At 38.6% G+C, this 27587-nt stretch overlaps 1 protein-coding gene across 34 annotated transcripts in view; it reads left to right on the top strand.

The window, feature by feature from the left end:
* The window catches only part of RIMS1 (regulating synaptic membrane exocytosis 1), a 309338-nt gene extending 283298 nt beyond the window's left edge, over positions 1-26040 (top strand). For all 34 annotated transcript variants that reach the window (XM_030490062.1, XM_030490059.1, XM_030490038.1 and 31 more), the window contains 5 exons: positions 15973-16114; positions 19297-19409; positions 22128-22229; positions 23323-23462; positions 23817-26040. In XM_030490062.1, coding sequence (XP_030345922.1) covers positions 15973-16114; positions 19297-19409; positions 22128-22229; positions 23323-23462; positions 23817-24035 — 716 coding nt within the window. In that variant the 3' untranslated portion in view covers positions 24036-26040. The remainder of the gene's footprint in view (positions 1-15972; positions 16115-19296; positions 19410-22127; positions 22230-23322; positions 23463-23816) is intronic.
* Positions 26041-27587: the final 1547 nt, after the last annotated feature.

Below are 27587 nucleotides of genomic sequence, written 5' to 3'. Positions count from 1 at the left end.
GCCTGCAGAAGAGTCAAGACTTCCAAAAAACTGATGCCTGTAATTACCAGATTAAAAAATATTTCTGACTGTTTAAAGTACCTTGGAGCGCATTATAAGAGATATAGTAATCTCACTGAAATGGTGCTGGAAAAGAAGCTGCCCTGAACGCCCACAGAGTGTGCTTGTACGTGTGTGAGCACATGTGTGTAATCTTTAGTGAGGAGTATTGTTTTAAGCAAATATTCTGTGGGACCTTAAATGTCTGTATGTTAAAGTGTGTCTAAATGTCGCTTATGTATTAAACATTTTAGTAATGTTTGCAGTACAAACTAGGACAGTGTTGGCTTTCTTGAAATTTGCATCTATGGCTAAAAGCAATATGTTTGACCCCCACAACGTTTTATAGTAGGACTCACCTCTGTGCTGCTGGGATGTAATGTGGGCTGTGCATACATTCAACCTTGCCTTCATTTAGCATCTTCATTTCTTGTGTCCTCCTCGTAAGAATGTTTTTATTTGGGGGGTTTCAGTTAAATACCAGGAAGGACTTGCTCTAAAGGCTAATACAATAGATGATTCTCTGCAATATAAAATAGCTAAATGAGCAAGTAGTGGCACGTGATTACTTGACATATTTTAGTGATATTATTACAAAAGGTATGTTGACCACAAGCTGAGACAGGATTCACTGTAAGAAAGATCCCTAAAATCTTTTCATCTGGTGAACTCAGTTGACCTGTGAAGAAATGCATATGTGAACAGTCATTAACTAAATAAAAATAATTACAAAAAGATTCATCCTTCACTGGGTAGCCTTGAAAATGTCTATGTTTATACTCACTTTCTGTTGACCATTCTTTCAGCTCATGTTTTGTACTTCAGAACATAACATGGTAACATTTATTATCTTACTGACAGCACAATGCTGAACAATCTGTAACAAGATCTTTCTGTTCGGATTGCTAGTTTTTCTATCAAAATAATAGCCGATCACTGTCATAATTTATCTTTACAAAATACGTCAAAATACTGTCGTTATCTCCCTTGCTGAATAGGAAGATGTCATGGTAAGAGATCGTTTATGTATACCACGTGTTCTCCTTTCCCTTTGTGATTTTGATGAAAAGCAGACCAGAATTTCACCCTGATTTTGGGTTGGTGCTTTATTTATTATTGTGGTGTTGGGATTAATAGAATAGAACATACTATAAACTCATGGATTGTGCATAATATTTAAAACATAACACTATTTTATATTAATCATGTCCTACTAGCTAGGTAATTGTGATTATTTCAAATTTACAGGCACCATTGTGCTGGAGCAGGATTTTATGGGAAAGTTGACTTTGGTTTCTAAAGTGCATTATTTTCCTCACTGTTGAAATACGATATTGTCACATTACAAACATATTGGAAGTTTTATTTAAATATGATGCATTAAGTACCCAGAGGTCCAGGACTTTGTATGTTTCACAGGGAATAGTCCCATTGAGATCTACGTATGATGAACTTGGCTCTTGGTGAAAATTCTGCATGCATTTGTGCGTAAGTATGTAAGACACAAAACCCCCCTGCTTTCAGATACAGAGGAAAGGAAAATATTTTCTAGGACCATGTACTTTGGATTTGTTTTAAATTACCCATGCTTTTATATTTAATTTGATATAGTGAGTGAGCCTGTGTAGCCCAAAGTTCCTCTGAAGATGACAGAAAAGTTATAGAAAAGTTAAAGCCTCTGAAAAAGTTATGGTCTTTGCTGTACATCTTTTCCAACTTGGCATAAACATAAGGTAGTCTTCAGAGAAAGACCATCACTGAACAGTGGTGTCCAGTCAAGGGTTAGAAAGCTTGCTTTTACTTAAAAATTTCTGTGGAAGGAAACATGAATTATTCTAAGATCTTTTCTGACTATATATTGGAAGCTTTAGACTTGAGAGAAATGCCTTCAGTTTTCCTCTAGAACATGTTTTTTTGTTGTTCTTGTTGTTCTCATTGTTAAAAATTAAATACATGCATTTAAAGCTAAGGAAAATAGATGTGAATATAGATATTATTTTGGAAACTGTAGGCAATTCAGCACATTGGAGGAAAAAATTATAAAGTAAAATAATTTTTAGGTCTGAATCATCTTTCAGTGGCATTGGCTTTTGTTGCCACTGAAATAAACATCAAAACTCACCTCAAAAGAAGCTGGAGATTGTCTTCATTGCATATTTTCAGTGCTGCGTCACTAATGGATAGGGTAAATCCTGTGATTGCTGTCTCCTTTTCAAAAATAACCTCTTTCTAATACCTAACATATTAGTTTTGACATTTTTATAGTCTAAGGGTGGTGTGTTTAATAGCATACAATCATTATTATCTAAAGGCTCTGAAACAGTTTTTATACTATGTATGTTACTTAAGCTTATTCAAAACCGCTTCTATATTGTTTCTTATTCTGGCAGTAGCTATATCATTTAACATGTCATATCATTTTTATTTTGTGATATTTGCATGCTCTTGGTTTCATCTTTCATTATGATTTTATTAGAAGCTGAGTACAGCAATCTGTACTCAGTAACAGCTAACCTCTGACACTGCAAACACACCCAAAAAGAAGCACTGTCATTAATAATCATAGTAATCCTGAGCAGCAAATAGTGCTTTATCTGTCAGTTCCAAGAAAAAATACTGTCTGAAATAACACCTGCCAATTAGCTAGTATTATTATGTCCATCCAGTCTTTACTTTCTTTAGAGGGTAGTAATATTAGTTTTATGTAAATGAGCTAGGGTTTATGCACATTTTATTGTTTGTTGTTTTCTCTCCAATATTCTATCATGTTAGATTCTGTTGTACTTATGGAGTTTTAAAATCTGATACACTATAGGGGCTATAATAACAAAATTGCACATTTCCTTAAACTATTTAATTTCAGAGCAAGATTGTGATCATAATTTTTACCTTCTGTGATTTTGATTTATATTGTATATAGCAATCTTTATTTCTGTGCATATCTTGTGTTTAATCCTTATTTTGACAGTATCTTACTTGCATAGAATTTACATGTCTTATTTTTGCCTACTGTTTAACTGGCCATCATTATTTATATAGCAACCTATACTCAATAACAGCTAACTTCTCACACTGTGAACACACCCGAAAAGAAGCACTCTCATTAATGATCATAGTAATCCTAAGCAGCAAATAGAGCTTTATCTGTCAGTTCCAAGAAAAAAAAAATACTATCTGAAATTGTGTAATATACAGATAATAAGAGATTAGTGCATCTGTTCTAAAAAGCCTGACCTTCAAACCATTAGCTCTGCAAGATTCAAGCACCATGGTGTAATCCTGCTGTGAAAGGCAAGTTTGTTTTACTTTTGTATTTTATGATCTTCATCCATGAACTAATATATATTGAAATCCCTGGAAATAGGTAGTACTGCTTGGCTTGAGTTATTCTGTGCTAAGATAGAGACTAAAATTACTGTAAAAGGCAAGTTCTGTTTAACCAGCAGTAAGCCTAGGACCATGAAAATAAGGTTTGCTTACTATATTTTTGTTTTCTGCCATGTACTCTGGGAACCATCTTTCTATATGCTACCTGTGAGTAAATTTAGCTTTCAAAATCAGTGGTTCGGTCTGGCACATGATTGATTATTGTAGATATTCACATTTGTTTTTATGATGTGGATTTGAAAGTTGCCCTTCATACCAAGCTGTTCAATTTCCTGCTGCTCCTTCTCATTTTCTTTGGTGCCAGTGTTCATATGCAATTTTTGTTTCCCACTTTATCTGAAAATGGTTATCATCTCTTCATCTGTTATAGGTTTGTCAGTTCCTTCTATATCACGCAGGAAGAAAAATTAATGCTCAATCTTAACCTCTGCTTTTGTATAATACAGAAAGAGGAAAATGTCCTGTTAAATAGTTCAGAAGTATTGGAATTAGCTTCATATTGTACTGTAATGTCTGTTACCGGCATATGTGGAGCAACATTTGCAGATATTGTATTAGTTCAAGACAAGTGTTAGTTCAAGACCTTACTAATATGCCTTCATCATTGCATTAAAATTGTAGTTCAAGTGACCCTGTATTTTAGTTGGCATAGCAGTTTAGAAGTGTTTTCACTTCAGAAATAAGTAGAAGTTTGGGAGGGAGATGTTCTTTTCTATAGTGAGAAGCTGCATTAGCACCATTTCATTTTCTTTTTCCATGTCATCCTGCCTTGTATTTGAAAGGGCTTTAAAATTTGCTAAACGCTCACTGTCTGCTTACATTCACTGGCTCTAATTCAGATGCTCTCAAATATTAATTTATAACATATGGCTAATTCTCCCTTTTGCTTTTATTTTTTTTAGCTTTTTATCATGTTTGTAACAGATTAATTATATGAGAAATCGATTATCAAAAAAGCCAAGAGTGGCAATAAAGAAATCTCGCTTTGTAATTAAGTTTTTGCATAATTTACCGGTTAAAATTCTTCCTGTATTGCTATCCTTTCTGCCTGGTGTCTGTTGACTGTTGTCTCATCTCTTTTGCTGTTGAGAAAGGCAAGTGCTTCCTCACTAAGCAAGGTCTGCAACCCCGAAAGGAGAGCTGAAGAGAATGAGAAATGGGCAGCCATAGGGACCTGCAAAAATAACCTGGATTCATTTTTAATAGCAAAAGGCATGCTGTTACCAAAAATCCTACTATCTCACATCCCTCCTTACCTTGCCCAGTAATCAAAGTGCTACTGATGCTGTGGCAATTTTTTGTGCTGGTGTCTGTCTGTGGCACAGTTGAACCCTTATGTCTTTCCAGTAGGATTTTCCTCAGTGCCTATTTGATAATGGACATAAACCAGCAATACTGGATGCAAACCTTAGGATTTCGTAGCAGAGTTATGCCAGAGGATTCATTTGGGAAGTTTGGCTGAACGATCTGTCTCTAAACTGAGCCTTTGTATACCATCATCCACTTTCAATAATATAAACACAAAGGGAACAATTATATCTTACAGTTACGCAGTGTTTATCTAGCTCAGATCCACTGCCCAAGTCGCTACGTGTTTTTACATACTGACTGCTGTAACTGAGATAAACCAGTCTGAACTTAATGCCACAAACAGTTGTTTTAAAGCAGAAACATTCAGTGACTCACACTACTTACCTGCCTTAACTACTACTGTGAATAAAAAGCTGATTAGAAAAGATAAATTTTGCACCAGCAGATTTGAACTGTAGCTGACCAAAAGAAGGAGCCTCTCCTGAGTTTTTTAGCCTCCATTCTGGCAGCTGTTACCTGGCCTTACCTCAAATGTGATAGGTAGGTCTGTATGTCATCGCAATGTAGCTGGCTTGGGACTTTATTATATAGTCGCATTTTAAAAAATGGAGCACACCTTAGCACAAGCACTTTGGCTGAAGAAAAGCATGGCTGCTTTTTACTGTAGCTAAAACTTCAGTGGGATCACCGATGGCAATGCAAGGTACAGCTGTGCTAACAAGGCTGTAAAAACAGCATGCAAATTTTTGTTTAGCAATGTAGAAAGTTTAAATGAAAGTTTGTCTTAAGGTCTGGTACTTTGGAAGTTGCCCAGAAAAATTTACTCTGTAGAGAGGCTGAGCCCAATATTTCAGGACTCAGATTCCCTTTTCCTGCAGTAATGGAAGAGCAAGCCAAGCTTTTGGTCAGCCTTTCTGTTACAGATCCAGAAGAGCAGGTCAAACAGTTTGTGCTGGTTTTGGCTGGGGCAAATTTTCTTCACATTAAGGTGGTACGGAACAGTGTTTTAGATTTGTGCTGAAAACACAGGGATGTTTTGGCTATTGCTGAACAGTGCTTACACGGAGTCATGGCCTTTTCTGCTTCTCGCCTCACCTCACCAGTGAGTAGGCTGGGGGTACACAAGAAGCTGGGAAGGGACACAGCCGGGACAGCTGACCCCAACTGACCGAAGGGGTATTTCAGACCATACGGCGTCATGCTCAGCATATAAAGCTGGGGAAGAAGAAGGAAGGGGGATCATTTGGATTAGCATTGGTCTTCCCAAATAACTGCTGGGTATGATGGACCCCTGCTCTCCTGGAGGTGACTGAACATCTTCCTGCCGATGGAAAGTGGTGAATGAATTCTTTGTTTTGCTTTGCTTGTGCATGTGGCTTTTGCTTTGCTTTCCCTATTAAACTGTCTTTATCTCAACCCATGAGTTTTCTTGCTTTTACCCTTCTGATTCTCTCCCCCATCACACTAGGAGGGGATCAAGTGAGTGGCTCTGTGGGGCTTAGTTGCTGGCAGGGGTTAAACTGTGACACAGTTATAAGTCTAGAAAGGGGTTTTGATCTTACAAATAAGAAATATAAGGAATGATTTTTCCTGAGACTAGAAGTGAGCATGAAGGAGGAAAGGCTGTGACCAAGGTGGGGGCTTTCTGGGAAGCCTATGGTATGAAAGCCTTCTCTCCATGGGTTTTTTATTCAAACTTTCTGTTGAGTTTCCCCAAGCAAGAGCCTTGGGGCGAAGGGAGGGAACTTCTGTACACTTAACATAAGTGCAGCACTTTGTGTAAAACTGCTCAGTGTGGCAGGCTGGTCTAGGAGCCTTTGCCATGCACATGCTGAAGGAATGTCTCAGGAGGGTGACATGCACACATTAGCAAGTACCAACATCATCATTTCCTTCCTTCCATGGCATTGTACTCATCTTGGAATAAAAATCTTCCCATTTAATTGTACGAGAGAATTGCATACCATACAACTGTGTTTTTCAAAAAGGTGGTAAGCCACCTGCTATGGGGTGTTCTGAGCATCATTTCTAAATGCATGCTGCAGAGCAAGAAGATACAAATTACTTTAACTATCGCACTACATAGGAAACCTGGGCCTATGCAATCAATATAGGTGGGCATTTCTGCAGAGGTGTGACATGAGATATGCTGCATCCCTGCTGCAGAAGATTTTGAATTTGTTAGTCTCCTATACAGCATTTGCAATCGTAAGTCCTGTTACATGTTTATTAGCTGGAACGCACAATATCATTTGTGGCATTTTTCTCATTAATCATTTTACACTAAATAATCAGAACTTCATGACTTGAAGATCCACTGGAGGGAAATTTATTGCATGCATGTTTTTCATTTTTCGCCCCATTATAATTCTTTTTGAAATAGTTTTCTTTTTTCACTTGACAAATGCCGAATCATTTCGTTTCTCCTTTCTATCTTTAATCAACCTGATATCCAAATTTACTCTGTACATTAGGTTGAGGACCTCCTTTCTTTGTAAAAGAGACTGAAAGAAAGAACTTCAGTCCCTACAGTGCTTGAATGGCAAGTTGAAAAGGTTTGTCAAATTAATTGATTCTGAACCAATTGAAAGAGGAAAGCATATTACATTTTCAGAACAGAGTATTAGGAAAACTGAACAATTTGACATGGAAATAACCACATGGTAAAGTCTGTTTCCTCAGAATGAAGTTTAAAGATGAAAGGAGTAATTGAAAAATTAAGTTCTGTTCTCAGAATTCACATAGGCATTCAGAGACAGTGAAACTTCAACTCTGTTGTGTTCCCATCCCTCTAAGACAGTAACGTCTCTAAGACTTTTCTGAAGCATAACTGTTTAGTGTTTAATGCTAATTTGGTACTTTCTCAGCTTTGCAAACATTCAGGTGGTTTTGTACCAAAATTCATGCAGAATGAGTCTATCACCAGGATAGATAAATGTGTTTCTGGGTTTATCTGACTCTCCTCGTCCAGTTCAGAACAGCAGCGTTAAAAAAATGCATCAACCAAGGTTGCCAAGAATATTTTGTGCTCTTCTCTACTTGCACATCACTAGAAAATACACCACTGACTGAATTTTTTAACCTTTCAGCAATATATTATGAAGTGCTAGCTGGCAGGTATCTCAGTACTTTTTTCACTGCAAGGCCCTATAATGTAATCACAGTTGTAAAAGGAACTTGTGAGTGAAGCAACTTGATCATTCCTCACAGTGCTGCAGTGCCAAGTGGTTACAGGAGAACGAGGTAGAGGCAGCGCCAGGACCCCAGAGATTTATTCTACCCAGAAAGAGCACAAGATATTTAAACAAAGGTGAAGCTGCTTTAGGTGCTGTCTGCTTGCTAAGGATTATATCGTAGCTGATGTTTAATTTTGCTTAAACCAGAGGTAAGCCTGTATTTTCTGTGTGTTACTGGGATGAGTCTGCTTATTAATCTGATATAGCAGTGTGTGTGAGTCTGGGGTATAACTTTGCAATGCCATAGTCACTAAGGAAAAACCTGTATATCAGTGTGATACTCCATTGATCTGATACCCTAGAAATGATCTCTACAGGCAGGTTAGTAACATTTTTAAAGGGAAATGTAATACCCACGTAGGAGGTGCTAGTAATGGTGAAATAAAACTTATGGGGCTTAAAAGTTGCAGTCAAAATAAATCAAATTACAGAAAAGGTGCAGCATATTCAGATCAATTCACAGGATGCTAATTGTTGTGAGACAAAGGAGGGGACTTTCTGGAGCTCTAATGTCTCCTCATTAGCGTGCTGTGCTCTTATACTAGGGTGGTTGTTCAGAAACTTTTCAGCTGTGCAAAAAGGCATAGAACATCTTGTTACTATAAGATACTTTGGCACCAGTAGTTTTGCCAGTGTTTCAATTTACAGTTTGTATGGAAATCGTTATTGTACAAATTAGACTTCGTGTTGCCATTATGTACATCACACAGTTCTCAGGAAAGTTTTGGAAGAAATAGCAACAGTAAGGGTTTTTTTTTCATTAGTGATGTCTTATATATTGTCTTATTTGTGATATCATCTTATATAAACATTGTCTTTTAGTAAACATACTGTTGCTTTATGCTTTTGGTAATAGATACTGAAGTTATTTGTAGTTGTGAAGACTCTAATAGTCTCAAATCTACTAAAATTGTAATGGCTAGAACCAAAAACCAGATCATGCAGTTACTAGAATATATTTAAATTCTTAAAGAAATTAAATATTGGTTTAGTTTATCTAAAGAATTTCTTCTACTTTCTTCTGCATTACAATTCTGTTTTCCCCTCCTGGATTAACTGGCAGCTGTGTCCCAGCACCCTTTCAGTGGACAAATGTTATCTCTGTACCATATGTCAGTTCTCTTCCAAGGGCCCCTGGTAATAAAGTGTTGTAATACAGGGCTATGTTTTGCTGTAAAAATGTTACTGTTGAAGAGCAAACAGCTCTTCTGAGCTTCTTATTTCATTCTGTCTCACTTTCTCCTCCAGTCTAACAAAGCCAAGAGTATATGAGAAAGTGAGTGCTTGAAATTTTATAAACTATTTATATAGTAAATAATTTCTTGGAAACATGACTGTTCTGTTACTAATTGAATTTCACTGAAACAGGCTTTAAGCATTGCAGAACTAGGCACATATACCTATTATCAGTTTCATTGACATATTCTGCTTTTATATAGCTCTTTGCATATGTGTGAACAAGGTAATTAAGATGCTGTTATTTCTGTATGTTTATAAAATGTGTTTAGTGCAATCCCAGCAGCAAAAACTCATTACCATACATCATCACTGATTGCCTCATTTTGGCTGACAGATAATGGCTCATTTCACTTCATTGCAAGTATGTGGACAAAACTATTAATGTAAAAGTCTTTGGACAAAAAATACTAGTAATTTGAGAATCTGTAACTGAACTCCTTCTAGCCAGATACCATTGCTTTTCTTTAAGAAACGTATGTCTTGGTTAGACATGGGTTTTCTTCCCTGAGGTGGGAAAATCATACATATCAGGATAACCATACAAAACTACATGCTTATTTTTAGAGTTTTGGGTTTGGTTTGGGGTTTTTGTTGGGATATTTGGGGTTTTTTCAGTAAATATGCCCAAGACCATCTTTTCTTAAGGAGATAAGCTTTGTAAAAGCAGTTTCTCAAAGTTTTGAGTACATTGTCAGGTAGTAAATAATGGCCTTGTTTACTTCTGTTTTGAGCATGGACTTTAAGCAGTTCCTGTCGTTTATTCTCAATGTACTATTTCAGCTTCGCTGGAGTCAGTAGGAGCTGTTGGATAAGTTGCTTTCTTTTGAAATCTAAGTACAAACTGTTAAGAGTCTGATTTTTACAAGTTTGCTTTTCTGCATATGAAACGGTCACAAGCTAAGCTTCTGTGGTACACTGGCTAAAATGCCATCAAAGCACTAATGTAAGCATTAACAGCATTTCAGTGAAGCTTCCTTTTCTTAGGGTTGGTGCTTTTTGTTCCTTTGTCTCTAAATACGTCAGAAAAAATACTGTGTATATTGATGGGCTGAATGCATTATCTTTTTTTCATTAACTGAAAATATTTATTGGGAATGAAATTGGTTTGCCAGCTGAATATGAATTCATAAATATAGTTGTGAGATACAGATTCTTCCAAACTCCTTATAAGAAAGATACATCTTGATAAATTATCCCAGCTGAAAAGGTGAATATTCTTTCTAGAAGGTTTTGTTATTTGTAATAGTATAAATGTTATTTGTGGATTTATTTCAATTAACAGAAATGGGAAGAAGTACATGATGGTTTATATTTGGATTTGAAACCTCGGGATCTAACACCACAGAATATAAACAGCATTCTCCTTTCTTTGAATATATTGTCTGATAGTTCAAGGAAACATTTAAAAGACCATACTGCAATATTTGAGATGTCTTTTTATAAACAGCGTATTCAGGAGAGTATAGCAGAATGCACAGAATAAAAAATACAGTGGAGTATTGCAGGATATAAAGTCCAGGAATAATTTGTGTTTAAATGTCATGTTTCTTGCTATTTATCTTCTGTCCATAGTCACTATGTACTTTCAATCACTGTGATCAATCTACTGCTGAGGTCATCTGAGAGATGTACACATGTAAAAGAACAAATGCTGTTTGAATTATTTCTTCTTTTCTTTCTCTGTTTTAGGACTATAAGCCACAGGGCACTTTTTGTCAATTCATGTGTAAATATATTTTGTTGCCGTTTAAAAGTGCTACATGCAGAGTGAGTGGGATGCTGCAGAACTTGTAACTCAGCAGGTCTCCAAGAGCTGAATTTGGGATTGTAAAATCAGTAACACATCAGAAAGGACCAGAAGGAAATGTGCCCCTTGGCTTTTCTTTTTATAGTTCTTTGGATTGAGGGTGACCCTTTCTATTCCAGTTGGCATAATCTTGTTGGTGTCTCACACAGTCCATACGCAAACCAATAACATGGTCGCAGTCCTGCCAGGTTTCAGTCAGAGCTGGCTTGGATCTGTAGTCCTTGTAGGCTTTCTTTGGATGCGTGAGCATGCATGAGCATGTATTGTGAATAATTTTCCCTTGAGTCATGTGATGACATTGAATATTAGTACCCTTCTTATCCCTTTCATTAGTGGATTTAGCAGTGGTGTATGCACTCTTCTCTGGAGCATTCTTTTGACCCAGTAATGAATTTTCCATTCCACATACCCAGGTGCTGCATGCTTATAAATTTGCTTCTTTTTTTGGCACTAACCAACTAGAGACCCTTGGGCATGAGTCTGGGCAGTGCTCCTCAAGGCACCTCTCCCTGTAGGCAGTATGTAGCAGACCATGTCAGGATTGTCTTCTTCTGCCCTACAGAAGTCTCCAACACTGTCCTATTGACTAAGTTGCTGAGCTTGTGTCCTTGCATACTCTTGTATGTCCCCTAGCCTTGTCCTCTGGCATGTAATATACACCTGGGCATCTCAGGATAAAAGCTTTATTCCAGCAGGTTGTGGCACAGCCCCTCCTGTTATTTCAGACTTACTTAACAAGAGCAAAATGCAGTAATTGCCTCCAGGTGCCACATGGAGCCCAGGGGAAAAGATAGGCCAATGGTGACGTCTTGTGCACTCATGCCTTTGCTAAGGGCAGTCATGGATACAAGTCATTTTGGGCCATTTGTCCTGGCATTGTCCTCTCTGAATTGGATGCCCTTAGGAATGTAAAGCTAGCCTTGAGTTATCTCTAGTAGGCGATCTCAATTCCATAGACACTATCACTAACCCTTTCTTGCTAATATAATTCTGTTGTGAATAGCGTTTTGCTCTTGGCTGCTATCCTTGAAGGTGATTAGGATGCACAGAAATTGGCTACACATCAACTGCATTGATATTTTGTGCAAATGTAAAATAGTGCATATACTAACAAGCATTTTTGCTCTTTGTCATTACTTAGATCAGGACCTCCATTAATTTACAGAAAACAGTTTGTTTTCTGAGAAAAACATAATCAGTAATCAGTTTCTTGTCAGACCAAGAAGGAATCACTATAGGCTATTACAGGTAGACTGAAACAATGCATTGCACACGCTCATCTGTGTGTTGTAGCAGGAGTGCCCCTTAACAGCAGCAAGTGCTGTTGGTGAACTGCAAAATGCTTATAAGCTGTGTATATTATAAAATTTAATTATACATATCAAACTAATAAAAATCAGGATCAGGACCCAGTATTCTCCAGAAGATATCCAGGCAAGAGTAGAAATTCTTCTCACTATATCATAGCATAGATATTGAACTTAAATATTTTATGAACTTGTACTGTCCATATAAAGACAGCATTCCAAAGGTATATGCACAACTGCTAGATTGAAAGTAATACAAAATGAAAGCTTTTTTATTAAAAAAACCCCACCAAAAACCAAAATACAATATTATCAAGAGCAGGAGTAACACTGATTGATAGTTGTTTGAATCACGTATTTCATTGTGCAGTCAAGGTAGGACTGGAAGTTGTACCCCAGAGAGAGTTCATGGTACTGGGGCACCTTTAGAAGTAACAGCAGTTCCCAACTCAGCTGGATGTTAAGCACCTTCCTCCCTTGCAGAATCTGGTTTTCCTGAGAAGTTTACAGAAGTACACCAACAAGATAAACTGTTTTCATGACTTCTTGTGCTGTAAGTGGACAAAAATATGATATGCATAAATGACCAAGGTTAAAACTTCCAAAAGGTTAAAACTGTGCAACATGTGTTTCGGTTGTTACTCGTGGGCAAAAGCAATTTCCTTTACTCCATAAAACTCCTGATGTATTTTACCATTCTGTTGGGCTTCTTTATGTTATTATTCTGATTGTACTGCTGGGTTACTTTGAGTTACTTTTATGTTATGATTCTGATTGTACTGCAGAATATTAAGACTGAGGCTATAAAGTGAAATATGCAGGAGGACTATTTATCCCAGGAAATATTGTGGATGTTACTTGCAGTTACAGGAGGAGGCAAAAGAATTTTTTTAATCTTTAACCTGAAAAAAAAAGTCGATGAGAAATAAAGAAGTAGAAGCTAGTGCAGTGAGACAGAGAACGGTGACTTGAAAAATATTTGGAAAAACAGTCTGGTTTTTGCAGCACAGCAAGACAAGGTTGTGGACTTGGTTATGGCCATGCATGAGGATTCCTACTTCATGGTCTATGCATTTAAAACCTGTGGAGCAAAGAAGTATGTTCAAGCAGCAACATAGATGTTATCTGTGATAATATCAAATTACTCTTTTGAAAAAAACCAAAAACCACTTGCTATTTTCAATCTCTACAGTGGCTCAAAGCTAAAATATTCTTTTCTGTAATTTATTTTTTTACAGCGATTATGACTATTTTCTTCAGTATGCTTTCCCAACAGCCTGACTCTAATCCCTAAATTTCAGCACCCACCACGTTGTCCAAGCGGTCCAGAGCAACATCTCTTTCCCAGTTTGTGCTAAGTTCATGATAATCTTGTGCCTACCTGAAGTGCCTCATCACTCCTATCTCCTGAGCCATGAATACTCACAGGCAACCCTATTCAGCTGCTCCCATTTGAAGCTCTACCATATTATATCCTTCTGGTCATGCTGCCTGATCTAGCTGGCTCCAGAAAAGGCGGCAGAGGGTAAACCACATAATCTCACCTGCTTTGTAGGAGCAGATGGAAACAGAGGCACTTTTAGGCAGGTCTCAGCAAGAGAGGCGTAAAACAATATGGGTGGCAAATGCATAGCTACTAAAAATGAGAGAATCCTGATTTGTTGTAGGGCTCTGCATGTGGGTTATACTTCCTAGGCTGAATTTTGATTCATTTTTGATGCTCAGCTCACCTTTCAGGATTGATATGCTGGACCCATGATCTATTTTTAAGGATAAAGCTCAGGTCCAAAATGTAGCATTTCACTTCCTACATACAGAGTCACTGAAGTTCCAGCAAATACCATCCACAGTCACCTGCACTGCCTAGGAGTGGTCTGCCTGGTGCGCTTTGTCTAACCTCCTGTAGCTCGCGTTTAGCAGCACTGAATAATGTGTTTTCAGCTGATCAAGGACCAGGAGTTTGAATGAGCTGCAGTGGCCTACAGTGAAACCTCTAAGCTGCTGGATTCAGAAGGGGTAAAGGATCTGTGGAAGTAGCTGATTTCTTCCACTCAGAGGCATTTGTTTCTCTGCTTCTGACTGGCCATAGATAAACAATCCCTGGTCCAGAAAGCTTAAGAAGAAAACCACAGCCCCTTTTGCGTTGGTGATGTCTCCTCTAAGACCAATATATGAATTCTTTCTTTCTCGCTTTGGCCTTTCTCGCTTTGGTCTCTGCTAGCACCAAGGAGGTTACTGTGATAACTCACGGGGAGGGAAGAAGCTCTGTGGTATGATTTCTCCTTGCCCTCCACCAGCTCTGCAGACCGAGAGAGCAAGGGCCAGCTATTCTCCACAGCACGTTGGAACACCCTGTGCAATGGACAGGCTGTGTAGGGGCTATCAAAGCCTAACTTTGTGTGAAGAAAGGTCAAGATCTGTCAGCTTCAAACATCAACATTGTTCATGTGAGATAGGAAGGTAAGAAATTTTTCAGAGCACTTCAGTCTCCACAGCAGGTGGTGGTGGAAGAAACATGTACCTTTTCAGATACTCCCCCGAGCAGACTGTGAAAAGGAAGCGCAGACTTTCAGACAGCGAATGAAGGAGCATGTACATGAAGGAGCAAATGCAGGAGAATGTTTTTGTATGCACGTATGTGAAACTTCATAAAACCTATTACTTCCCAAGAGAAAGTAATGTTACCCATTGAACTGTAACTGAACTAACTGATAAAGGACAGGACAATTTGAAGTCAACACAGGCTATTACATCACATAGAGACTTCGGTGGAAGTATTTCAGTTAAAGATCTTTGAGAACAATTATTGCCATTGGAAGCATAATGTTTGCCATGTGACGGCGGAACTCATTGTAGATCGGCCATTGCACCTTGAGCCCATAACCATCCCTGTAAAGAACTGGAATCTCTCCTGGCTCAAGGGTGACACGAAACCTTCCACGTGGAAGCCAAATTGCATTTTAAAGAATGTGTGATGGAAGCTTTTCCAAATGGATCAAGTCTTTAAACAATTTCACAAGAATTACATTCCTCTGTAGTGTTCAGTTGCAAGCCTGGACTGTCGAGTCCGTCATCTTGCAGACAAATTCTCCAAGAGTTAATTCTTCTTAGAAAATGCTGAGATCAGAAGTTATGTAAATCTCACTGTTTACTTTGAAGAATTTCTGTGGTGATATGTAAGATTTTGCTGATCAAAACACATTATTGTATTTTTGATACTAGGTATTTTACTACTTAACATTTTTTCAGTAGAATGCAAGAAGGATTTTTTCCCCCCTCTTTCTTTCTGTAACAGTTGTAACTTCTTTTGTACTCACCCAACCTAACAAACAAGGTGGCTAGACACACCTTACCAAATATATGGTTAGCACACAATCACAGTCATCCTGTCTACATTCCAACTGTATAAAGGTTATTAATAACAAACTTAATTTCTAACAGGTTGCCCTAATGGTTAAAGCCCTTTTAAAGAGAAGTCATTGCCAGCTTGCAGCTGAAGAAGAGATTCCTTCTTCGATCAGAATAGTCTTTTTGTATTATTAAATAGTAGTTATCAAGTCAGATCACTGTTGGTGGGGAAAACTGCAAGGAAAGGCTTTGCTCTAAGTTGTCAGCCTAACTGTCACTTCCTTTTCTCTGCTTTCAGAGGCTGGCAGCAAGAAGCTAAAGAGCACGATACAGAGAAGCACAGAGACAGGAATGGCGGCAGAGATGAGAAGTCGCATGGTTCGACAGCCAAGTCGGGAATCCACTGACGGCAGCATAAACAGTTATAGCTCCGAGGGCAAGTAAGTGGCATTAAAAATATAGGTAATGTAGGAGATGTTTCTTGTCTTTGAAAGAAAACTTGGGATGTGAACAGAGGTCCTAGCTCTGGCTGAAGGGCATAGTTCTGTGTACAGGTTCTTCCTCTTGAAACATTTGCAAAACTGAACTATTTTAGGCACATAACACAAATTTCTTGAAAACTGAGGTTTAGAGAGGACTTCTTAAGGATTGGCATTTTCCCTGTCATCCAGTGAGGCATTTTGTTCAACAAAAGACAGCTAAGTTCAGACCGCATTATTCAAAACAAAACAAAGGGGTACTTTTTCTTTGAGTTATGTTTGGATTAACTCAAAGTTAAACTTCGGATGTTGTATGTAAATCCCTGTGATATGAAACTCTGTTCAGTAATACTATAAACAAAGAAGGTTTAGTTTGGAGTTGGTCCAAGTCTCTTATTGAGGATTGTAAACCCAGAGTCCAGCTGCCCCATCAGCTGAAACCAGGCAGACAACTGAGGGTGGTGGGGCAGCTGTTTTCATTCGCTGCTGGATGACTCAGTATGTAGGAAAGGAGAACAAAGGCAGATCTTACACGAAAGTGTGCATGAATACTCCAGCCTCCTCACAGCTCTCAGTGGGACTCAACTGCTTGTGTCAAGGCACAGTGGTCACTAGGAAATTCTTAGAAGATGCCTCCCCACAAGGGGAAACTGGGAGTGCAACTGCAAATGCACTATATTTTTCTCTATAGTATAACAAATATCTTCTGTTTTTCTATGAGTTCTCTACTTTAGCTATAGGTCAAATCCTCAGATGCTCTGCAAACTTGCATGAGTTTGGAATAATAACATTAATTTACAGCAGTTCCGGGTTTAGATCACAATGAATGGAGAATGTTTAGATGCAGAGAATCTTGTAAGAAAGACGGTCGATGAAACAATTTTCTACTGTTTACTCACTGCCCCCACATGCATCACTGGTTTATTTGTAGAACATGAGTAGGACATAACTGCAAGGTGACAGGGAAGCCACACAACTGCATCACATGATCAGGGTACATGCACTGTGCTAGCTCATCCTAAAATCCTCTTCCTCATTTTCCTGGGCCTTTTTTGAACACGTCACCTGTAGGAATGTTACCTGTAACTTCATGTGTTATTTCTAGTGTGAGCATGACTCAGTTTTTGATAGCACCTTGTTTTCAGAGTAGCAAAGCAAAGAGACAGGTTTTTGCTGTCTCTTGCAAGATTCCCATCAAAATCAGCAAGAGCTTGATTTTGGTTGCCTGACTGGTATTTTGTCTGCAGTTCACTCTTGACATTTCTGTAGGCAGGAAATGACGACAGTTACAAAATGCTTATGCCAAGTTTGTAGGGGCTACTTTTCCTTCCTTGCATGTGTGTACATTGTGATACTGACTTTACTTCCAGCATCACACAGTTTTTTGACAATACCATGCCTCATCCTGCATTTCGTAAGACTGATCAGATGTGTTTACAAATTAAATACAGATGTGTTTAACAAATTAGAATTAATACACATTAAGGTGAATGTGTATTTCACAACCTTCAGTATTTTGTGTATAACTAGAACCGTTTGAAAAGTGAGAATGCTCTCAAGTGAACATTTCAGTGTTGTTAGTTATTCCGTAGCAAAATATAACATGTTTGGGGGGAAAAGGGCAAAGAAGTGAGCAACGCACTTTTCATAGCAGGGGCAAGAGTGAACAGGTGGTGCCACCTGGGGAGAGAAGTAGATTTTGTGTCTTGTCAGGGAGGGTGGGCTTGAAGCTGCATCTTGAGGTTAGGTGAATGCTGTAACTGGTGGGCTGGTGGTTGAACTGGAGACCTTGAGGTTCTTTTCCTCCTCTATCTAAAGAAACCTTCTTAAATAAAAGAGTTCTTTAAACTTCTTTGAAAAGCTTACCTTTTGGTAAATTGGAGTTTTCTAACAAAAGCACTGTGCTGGTATTTTCTGGCCAGCTTTAGTTACAGGCAGTCTATGCATTTATGCAGGCATAGTAAGAGCAGTTAGTCTTGAAGAAAGGGCTTTTTCTATAAAGCTAACTGGGGTTTATAAAGAGTCTTCAGTGTGAATTGAATGCAGCACATAAGCCTGATCTGTGGAAATCAAAGCTTTTCACACTGGATGTTTTTATTAGGAAGTGCTGTGATTATTTTCTCCAGTCTAACAGGGAATTTTCTTTGAGGGAGAAGCAGATACAGAGTGGTGGATGGCCTGCTGTGTAAGATGCTATCTAGGTTCAAAGTCTGTTCTTCCATTCCTCGTGATGAGGAAGTCCCCCAAAAAAATCTGAGCCTCCCCATGATGAATCATTCTTTATCTCTGGGTTGTTTCTTTTTTTTTTGTTCTGCTTGTTTCTTTGGTTATTGTTTGGGGACTCTATTAAAAAGAAAGTGGAGATTCTGGAATACAAGAAACTAGCTTGAAAAAGCACGTCCCATAGAATCACAGAACAGTTTGGGTTGGAAGGGACCTTTAAAGGTCATCTGGTCCACCCACCCAGGTTGCTCAGAGCCCCATCCAACCTGACCATGAATATTTCCATATATTATGTGTGCTGATGTATTACAGTTCAGTTTGTGTCCTGAAAGAGAGACAGGTACCAACTGTAGATTCAGATGTGGCTATCAGAATATTTTGGTTAGGGAGTGGCATTAGGTTTAGCTCTAATCAGCACTAATATACCTGCCAGTAGTTAACTATCTGCTGCTTTGTTAAACAGCTGCAGCAATCAGATTAACTTAGTGTACACATTTGTTTTCCCTGTTTGTTCTAACTGGTGCAGATGGTGTTTGAATGTATGTATAGATACAAAACAATATTACAAGGTAAACCAAGCATTCAAGAATGAAGAATGATAGGCTATTAAATTTCATGAGGCTTTTTATGTTTTCTCATACAAGGTCACTCATAGTTTATTCATCTGTCAGGCTTTTCACTGCTCCTGGAGAACTCCCTTGCAAGAACTGTTTTATGGACTACTTTAGGTCCATATGCAGAATTCCACTATGCTTCTTTGGGGTCCATGGGAGACAGCTCGTTCCTGATGCTGCAGAACAATTTGTGGTTGCACATCCTGAGCTGCTGGACTTGTATCAGTAGTACTTTTGAGGTAAATACTGCAGGACAATAGAAATTAATCCTGTTCTTATGCTTAACCAGCTTTTATTTTGCTTCAGCTTAATATTCCCTGGAGTACGGCTGGGCGCTGACAGTCAGTTTAGTGATTTCCTTGATGGACTTGGACCTGCACAGTTAGTAGGCCGACAAACATTAGCAACTCCTGCCATGGGTAAGGATAATATTTTCTTCTCTGTTAAATGAATAAGAAGCCAATTAACTAATGCGCACACTGCCAGACTACAGCATCAAGAATACTTTTACAAAGTGGCTTCCTTCACTGTAAACATGGAAGTTCTATATGCATTCACTGGTATTCCTAAGCATGCTAGCATCCAAAATGGGGTGAGAAACAGTATTTGCTGCATTTGAGATGTCAGCTAATCTCATTTGCAATTTGGAAATAGGGCTTGCACTTCCCACTCAAAATTGTTGTGGTTTCTCCAGCTGTAGCTCACTACAAAATCTCAGCTGTTCAGTGTTTGTGTTTAGTTGCCACAGATTACATTGGATGTGACAGGCAGTTTCTGGACAAACTCTGCCAAGTGTCCAAATTTAGTTCATCTCGCCCCAGAATGTGAAACTTCTGCCCACATTTGCAATGCCCAATAATCAGTTGCTGCTGATAAAGCCAGTGTTTGTCATGAAAGAGGCAAAATCCTTTCCTACAGCAGCTGCCTATGTCTCTCTGTGATCTTCTCTGTGTTCCAGACCAGTCTGTATTTCCCTATAGCAGCATTAGCTGTATCTTGGTTATGAAGGGAGTGTATAAGGTGTACAACAGTGTAGCACTGTGTAAGTAAGTATCTTTGGAAAGGTTTCTTTAAGATGATGAGTGAGGAGTTCTTGATCCACTACTGTAACAATACTTCCTCTGCTGGAAATTATAAATAGCCAATGCTTCAGTACAGATGTCTTGGGACAATCAGTTTCAAGAAGGGCTACTGAGCTGCTTCTGAAGAAGGAGAGAAACAGAAAGAAGAATTGCAGAAAACAGTGTTCCCCTCCCAAATCATGAGCGGGAGACAAAGTTTCTTGAGAATGCTTTGAGTACCCCCTAAGGCAAGGGCTGCTGTGTAAATCCAAATGACTGCTATGAATGCATTTAATAAGCGCTAAACTCAGTAAATTCAGAGTTTTTATTATTATTGTAAAAGAGAAGATATTTGTGAGATGATTTGCCCAATAAAAATGTAAGTGGCTGTATCAGCATGAATGTAAGGGTCTAGATTTCTTCCATCTGTTTTAATTTTTTCTGACTATTTTTCTACAGATTACTAGAGTAATGTGTTTATTTTGACGTTTTAGTAAACAAACTGCTTTGTTTACTAGGGGCTCAATTTTCGCACACCAAATAGCACTGAGTCATGCTTTTTAACAATTTTCGGAAGACCTTCTATGTGGTATCCTTTCACTAGTGACTATTTGAAAATGTTTGTCTTATCGCTCCCCCTTCTGGTTCCCTGTCGCATGTTTCATTTTGGATATGCGATACAGAGATGGGCTCTTCAAAAGGCTTGTTGGAATTTTTCTGTGAGCTATTTTTGGTGCAACACAGCGCTCTGTTTATTCAAGCAAAGTCCAATTGATAAAAACAATCTTCCCTGCTGCTCTGTCATACCTCAAGTACTGGGGTATAAACACTGCTTTAGTACACTGTTAGACAAGCAGGTGAAAATCTCAGGCCCAGTTAATTTCAAAATGCTATCTTTCTGAATCCAGACCCCAAATTCTATAGTTCAGGACTATCTCTTTGTGAGTGGTTTTTTTTCAGACAATCAGAGTTTACATGTCAAATATGTACATTTTCATTTGCTTCATGGATATATGTATAGTTCATTTATTTGCGCAGATGTCACGTACCTGACCATGTTATATGGTGCATTTGTTATTCTATGTGGCCTGTTGGGTTTCTACCCAGCTGATTCCATGATATGTAAAACCACAGAGATACAATGCTCTGAGCATCAGCCTGCAGTTGACTTCCCTTGCATTTTATTGATCTAGATCAGAACAGTGCTTGGTTTCAGAGCAAGCCGTTTCCTTTTTCTGCGGCTAATGTCATTTGTCAGAACTCAGGAGGGGAAACAAGATTGACTGTTTAGTAGCAAAAGCAGCTTCTTATTTTAACATGTCGCTTCATTGTATTCACACCAAAAATGTGTGTGGAATATTGATAAAAAAGGGAAAATTGTCACCCCTGTACTTTTTGGAGACTTTTTCAGATAAAACAAAAAGACCTCTTTTGAGCTCCTGGGGGGCTGGCCATCATTCTCTGAAGCTGTGCTATGACTGCCTCCCCTGGTTGGTGCCTTTGCCTCACACTGAGGATCCAGTCAAGCACTTGTAGTCAAAGAAGGTGGTTTCAACATTAGCCTCCACCAGCAGTCCTCCTTCCGGTTTCATCAGACATGGACCCTTTGTACTGTTAGCTCTTTGCTCTCAGCTTGGAGGCAGAAACTTCCAGCTGAAGGGATTCCTAAACATGAGTTTGGGGTTTAGATCCTCTGAGTGTGAGACTCCTCCCAGGGCAGCACATGTCAATGACTGGCACACTGGGGCAAATCCTAGGTAGGAAGTCTCTGGAGAACTCACCAGTGCAAAATTACAGGTGTGGTGGTTATACCACAGTGTTGCTGTAAATTTGCCTGCCTCCATGGATCAGAAATACTGAGCTCTGGTATAAACCATACATCAAGAAAGGGCACCGTGCGCCCTATGTCCTGCTTTTAGTCCTGCTTTAAAAATGGAGAAATTAAAGGGATCAGGCAAAGAAGTGACAAGCACACTAATGCAGCAGACTAACAGAAAAATAGTCTTTCTGTTTCTCACCTATCTCCTGGGCTGTAGTGCTTCTCTAAAACATGGTCTGCTTTCTTCTCCCTCTCAGGTGACATCCAGATTGGAATGGTGGACAAAAAGGGCCAGTTAGAAGTAGAAGTCATTAGAGCCCGCGGCCTCACACAAAAACCTGGCTCCAAATCTACCCCAGGTAAGGAAAAGAAATAGACAATATATGAACAGAAAATGAGAATATGAAATATGCTGATGAACTGGGCATCAGAGACTTTTTGAGCTCCTCATTACATTTGCATTTGTTTGGCTTGCTTTTCAACAAGGAATGTATGCATGGATATATCCTTGCTACTGATGTCCACTTCTTACCACCTTGCATCTGCCAGTTGCATGCCACCTTTAAAAGAATTATTTTCAGCAAGAAAACATCTGTTCTGGAAGGGACATTTGCAGAAGTATTTCTGCCTATCTTAGGCAAGTCATATATCTCAGAGAGGCTCTGTCAATGTAGATGAAGTCCTTTGTGTTTGTTCCACATCAAAACAAGAGATGGAGAACAAAGGAAAGTGCACTGAACAAACAGCTTAACAGACCCATGTGCCAGGATCTTCTGTACACAGCAGTGCTTTAAGAAGACAGCAGGTTAAGCTAGTGCCAGTGTCAGTAACTTGTATAATGAATGAGATTTAATATTGTATCATTTTATAAGATCACATTTAGAAGTTCTAGTTATTTATAGATATCTTTATTAGAGGAGATTTATAATCACTACCACAACTGCCGCTTACCTTAACAACTGGAACAGTTGTTTTAGATAACATTTTGCCAATATGTTAATTTACAACCTCCTTAGCAGCTGAAGATGAAAGAGCAGTTAATGTCTGTGTTATCAGAGCAACTTAGTTTTAAATATTCCTTTCAATGAAACATCAAAGACTTTTGTTTCGAAATATCTCTATATTTCATAAACATACATAGAGGCTCTCAAGTGGCTCTCAGTAACAGTTAATTCCTGGCAAAAGAAAGTGTTTTTAAATGACAGACATGAGATGTAATTGTTGTTAGTAACATCTTAGATCATTACATTCAAAGTTTATAAAAACCAAATTGATTTCTTATGGGCTGTGTCATTTATTTTACAAATATAACTGTATTCAGATTATAAAGCGAAGAGAACGTGTCATTTTCATTCCGCTCAGCTTCCTTTTAAGGCATTTGTCCTCCAGCTCAGATGTGCAATGTAGAAGTTTTTAAGTCCAAACATAAAATTCATGATGTTCTGTTTGCAGCTCCGTATGTCAAAGTGTATTTATTGGAAAATGGAGCATGTATAGCTAAGAAGAAGACAAGAATTGCACGGAAGACCCTTGATCCTTTGTACCAACAGACACTGGTTTTTGATGAAAGTCCACAGGGTAAAGTCCTTCAGGTCAGTTCCTTCTCAATCCCATTTTAGGCTACCATTTGGAGAAGCATTTGCATGTTTACTTAAGTTTAAGCAATATGTGTAAACCTATTCCAACTCAGTACGCATTTAATTTTATAAATGCCAGCAAACACATCCTTGTGGCTTGTGGTTTCAGACCTGCAAAATGTCTGGCTGTATTAAACACTTCTCTTTTGTTGACTCTTGCTTCTGTCCTGCCATTAGGTTTTCCCACAAGAGGGAGCAATCATTCACCCTTAAGAATACCATTCTCCCTACGCTACACTTAACAGCAGGAGTGAACATATAAGCGTGGGTTTGAGGACAATACTGAACCTGTATTTTATGTTCTTCCAGGTAATAGTTTGGGGAGACTATGGCCGAATGGACCACAAATGCTTCATGGGAGTTGCCCAGATCCTTCTGGAGGAACTGGATCTGTCCAGTGTGGTAATAGGCTGGTATAAATTATTTCCACCTTCATCACTAGTGGATCCAACCTTGACTCCCCTGACACGCAGGGCTTCCCAGTCATCTCTGGAAAGTTCAACTGGGCCTCCCTGTATTAGATCATAGTAGCAGGTGCTGTCTGATAAAAACATCATCCAGGATAACAATTGGAACCAGATATTCACATGATCAAAAAACACTGTTGGAGAGAGACAATCACTTCTGTTTTCGCTTGTAGTAGTTATCCAAACATATGTCTGTCTATTGAGAGATGGCTTTAATTGACAGAACAAAGGTATATCACATATGGCCAACCTATTAGCGGCTATCAATCACAGATGCTTATAATGATCCAAACGAAAAAAAAGAAAAGAGAGAGAGAGATACCCTTAGATTCGACCTAAGTCAGAGATGACCCAAACTGGAAGCTCTCACTCTGCTAACAATGTTGTAATTCTCACACTTTGACAGAGCCCGCAAGCAGCATTACCTTCCTGGTGTTTCAGCAGTTTTTCTGTACTTGTCACTTCCACTAGTTTTTTGCCATGTGATTCTGCTAGTTTTGTAGAAGTCCTCACAACGCTAACAGAGACCCTTCCTTTCTTTTTCTAAACCAAACAAAAAAGGGCTGAAGCATACCTCTGTAAGCATTGTTAAACTGTTCAACAGCCACAGTTACAATTCCAGTGAGTTAGTTCAAATCGTTCTCAGTTCTGGTACTTCCAAGTTGCTCGTGTGGAGACTCAGAACAAATGACCAACCTAAGTTAGATTCTTAAAAAATAAATAATCATCACAGTGCTACTTTTTCTTTGTACAAAGCAGATATGTTTGCATTATATATAATAACTTTTATGTTGATGATGTTTTGCATGGAAGAATTTTGAAGAATTCTGCAGCTACTGCTGGGGACTGGTATAAAGCAGCTTTAGTCTTAATTTTGACATTGAATATATTACTGGTAATGCAATTTTCCTCCTAGAAGTGGAGAGGAAATATTTACGTTTCTGTGTATAAATGTATATTTGACTTCCCAAAATGTTGACCAGGAATGGATTGAGCATATGACACTTTCAGCTGTACCCAGGCTTCTCTGATGTGTGTCACTTCAGACGCACCTGTCTGCCCTGGATAGAGCATGGTATGAGTTGTTCAATGTTTCACTGGAAATTCCAGTTGAAATATTCTGCACTTACTAATGTTTTTATCAAATTTTAGTTTACATTTCTTTGAGATTGATGCAAGCACAAGGCTTGATTTTTTAACGCAAGATATCTTACTTTTTGGAGAAAAAAATAATAATTCAAATTTCAATTTGCTTTTTATTCATTTGAGTTCTTCTTGGCCTCGAAATCCCTTGTGATATTCTGTAAATGTGCGAACAACTGCAGATTCCTGCAGGTGCATTGATATGTTTCCCCTCCTTTTACAGGCCATTCAATTTTGTGATTACACAGAGCAGCATGACTTGGAACTGTTCAAAGCTGCATGCACGTTTTGTAAAAAGAGATGAAAAAGGTTATTTAATAATGTATGTTAGTTCCACATAGGCCAGCTTGTATGTTGCATGTACTTGTACAGTTTGCTCGTAGTTACTATACTGAAGTAACCAAGAAATCTAAGCCATCCATTTTTCTTATAGACATTTTGCAGGTTTTAGCCAGGCTAGGTTGGTGAGTCTGGTGCTAAATGTCTATAGATGGACTTTATTTTTTACCCTATGGAAAACGTGATGTAGTACGGACCAAATTCCTTCTAATAACTATTTTGGTGTAGATTCCTACTGTGGGGCTGTAACACATGTAGAAACTGTGTACACACTAGGTTTTAATCCATAGACATACTGCCTGCACCAAGTGAACTATTTATTATTACTCAACACGTGGGAATTACTCTGCCCATCTTTCCATAGGGCGCAGATTGGTTACTGCTCGACCTGCTGAGCAGGAAGAACTCAAGAATTGGTGCACTACTACTAGATCCTGTTCTGTCTTAGTGGCCAAAAACCAAGTAGTTATAATTCGATAGTATCTTTCTATTTTGACCACTTGTCTTAACACTCCCCTGTGCTTTTAAATGAACTTCCAACTCATGTTATGTAAACATGTTTAATAAAATTTCCTTTTCATGTCCAGTGTAGTAGTTGTGCTCTCTGTATGTTCTGAGGTTCATCTGTGATTCTGCTCACTGCAGGACTGTGTGAAATGTGTTAAGGAACAGTAAAATGATAAGTGATTTCTATGGTTCTTTTGATGGCTGTAATAGTGTATGTTGAAACCTGGGGCCGGAAGCTGAGGCCTGGTGAAAGTCATCTTTGGTTGGCTGCCTTTTCACCAAGAAAGGAGCCAAATTGTGCTCTCATTCCTTGAAGCAGGCAAATTGAAGTCAAGAAACAAATGTAGCCAAATTACCGTCTGGTGACATCAAATCAGTTTGTTGGAGCTAGGTCATGCTGTGACTGCTTGCACTGGGTCAGCGGGGCAGTGTGTGTTAGAGCCAGGCACCCGCTCTCCATCTGGTGTGTGCTGAGCCTTGGAGACATGAGAACAACTCCTGAGCTTTTGCGCTTTTTAAACTCAGAGATACACCCTTGTAGTGTAATGCTGTTATGGACAAAGCTTTATAGAAATTTACTTGAGAGCAGAATTTGGCGCTAAATTTTGTTAGAAAAGCAAAGATTATGTACTTTCTTTGATTTTTAGTTTTCCATGTCCCACAGATACCTGATCACAATTTAAAAATAACATAAATACAATATTGCCTCACTTGGAACACTTTTGTTTATTACTTTATTTAACTGAATACATGGTTAAGCTACTGAAAAAAAAGAATAATTAAACATGGTCAATCTCTGAACAAAAAGGCATGTTATATTTCTGCTTCTGTGTGGTGGGGGTGATCTGTTTCAATACAGAATTTGTCACAGTGTTGCAAAAAGCCCTCAATTTCATGTATCCCGTGGCTTTGAATATTGTGTCCATTACCAGGATATCTTTTCCTTTCTGATCTTGATAATATAACCAAAGTTCAGCATTTTTGATCTCCCCCTAGGGCACAGAAAATATGGCAGCAAAGGAACATGCTGAACGATTTTGTTTATGGTGTTTCTGATGAACAGGGATCACATATGCAAAGATTCCAGGAATGAAGTAGTAGACTGTCCTAGGACAGAGTTGTGTGCTGGTCTCCTTTCCCAGGGACTGTTGCCTTTTAAAAACTCATTGCTGAGTGCTGGAATTATAGTACAGAGATAAATCAGCTTTATTTCCCTCCTGGTTTTCCCTTGAGATTGCAGTACAGTCTTATATGTCATAGGCAGGGGAAGAGCAAAGATACCAAACTCATAATCCCCATCATACAGACAGTTATTTTCTTCATGATGAGTTAATGTTCTAAATTTTACATTGAAATGCAAATTTAGTGTTCCTCTTTGTGGGCAGAGGAAAAGATTTTTGCCTTGACTTTTGTGAGAGACATCAGAACTTCTGTGAGTGGGTAGGACAAACCAGAGCTTCATGGTCTTATTCCATTGTAATTCCCGAGTAAGTGATATGTGCACTTTCATTGCCTGTTCTCACAAACAAATGGCAGTCCAGGTATGACATGCTATGCATAGAAGAAAAGTTCGAAGTGGATCTTCAGAGACTGTTCTTCATACTCAAAGACTGTGCTTACAGCT

This window comes from Strigops habroptila, chromosome 6 (genome assembly GCF_004027225.2).
Source record: "Strigops habroptila isolate Jane chromosome 6, bStrHab1.2.pri, whole genome shotgun sequence".
NCBI classification, from domain to species: Eukaryota; Metazoa; Chordata; class Aves; order Psittaciformes; family Psittacidae; genus Strigops; species Strigops habroptila.
Note: the sequence above shows the minus strand (reverse complement) of the source record. Positions and strands in the feature narration are given on the sequence as shown.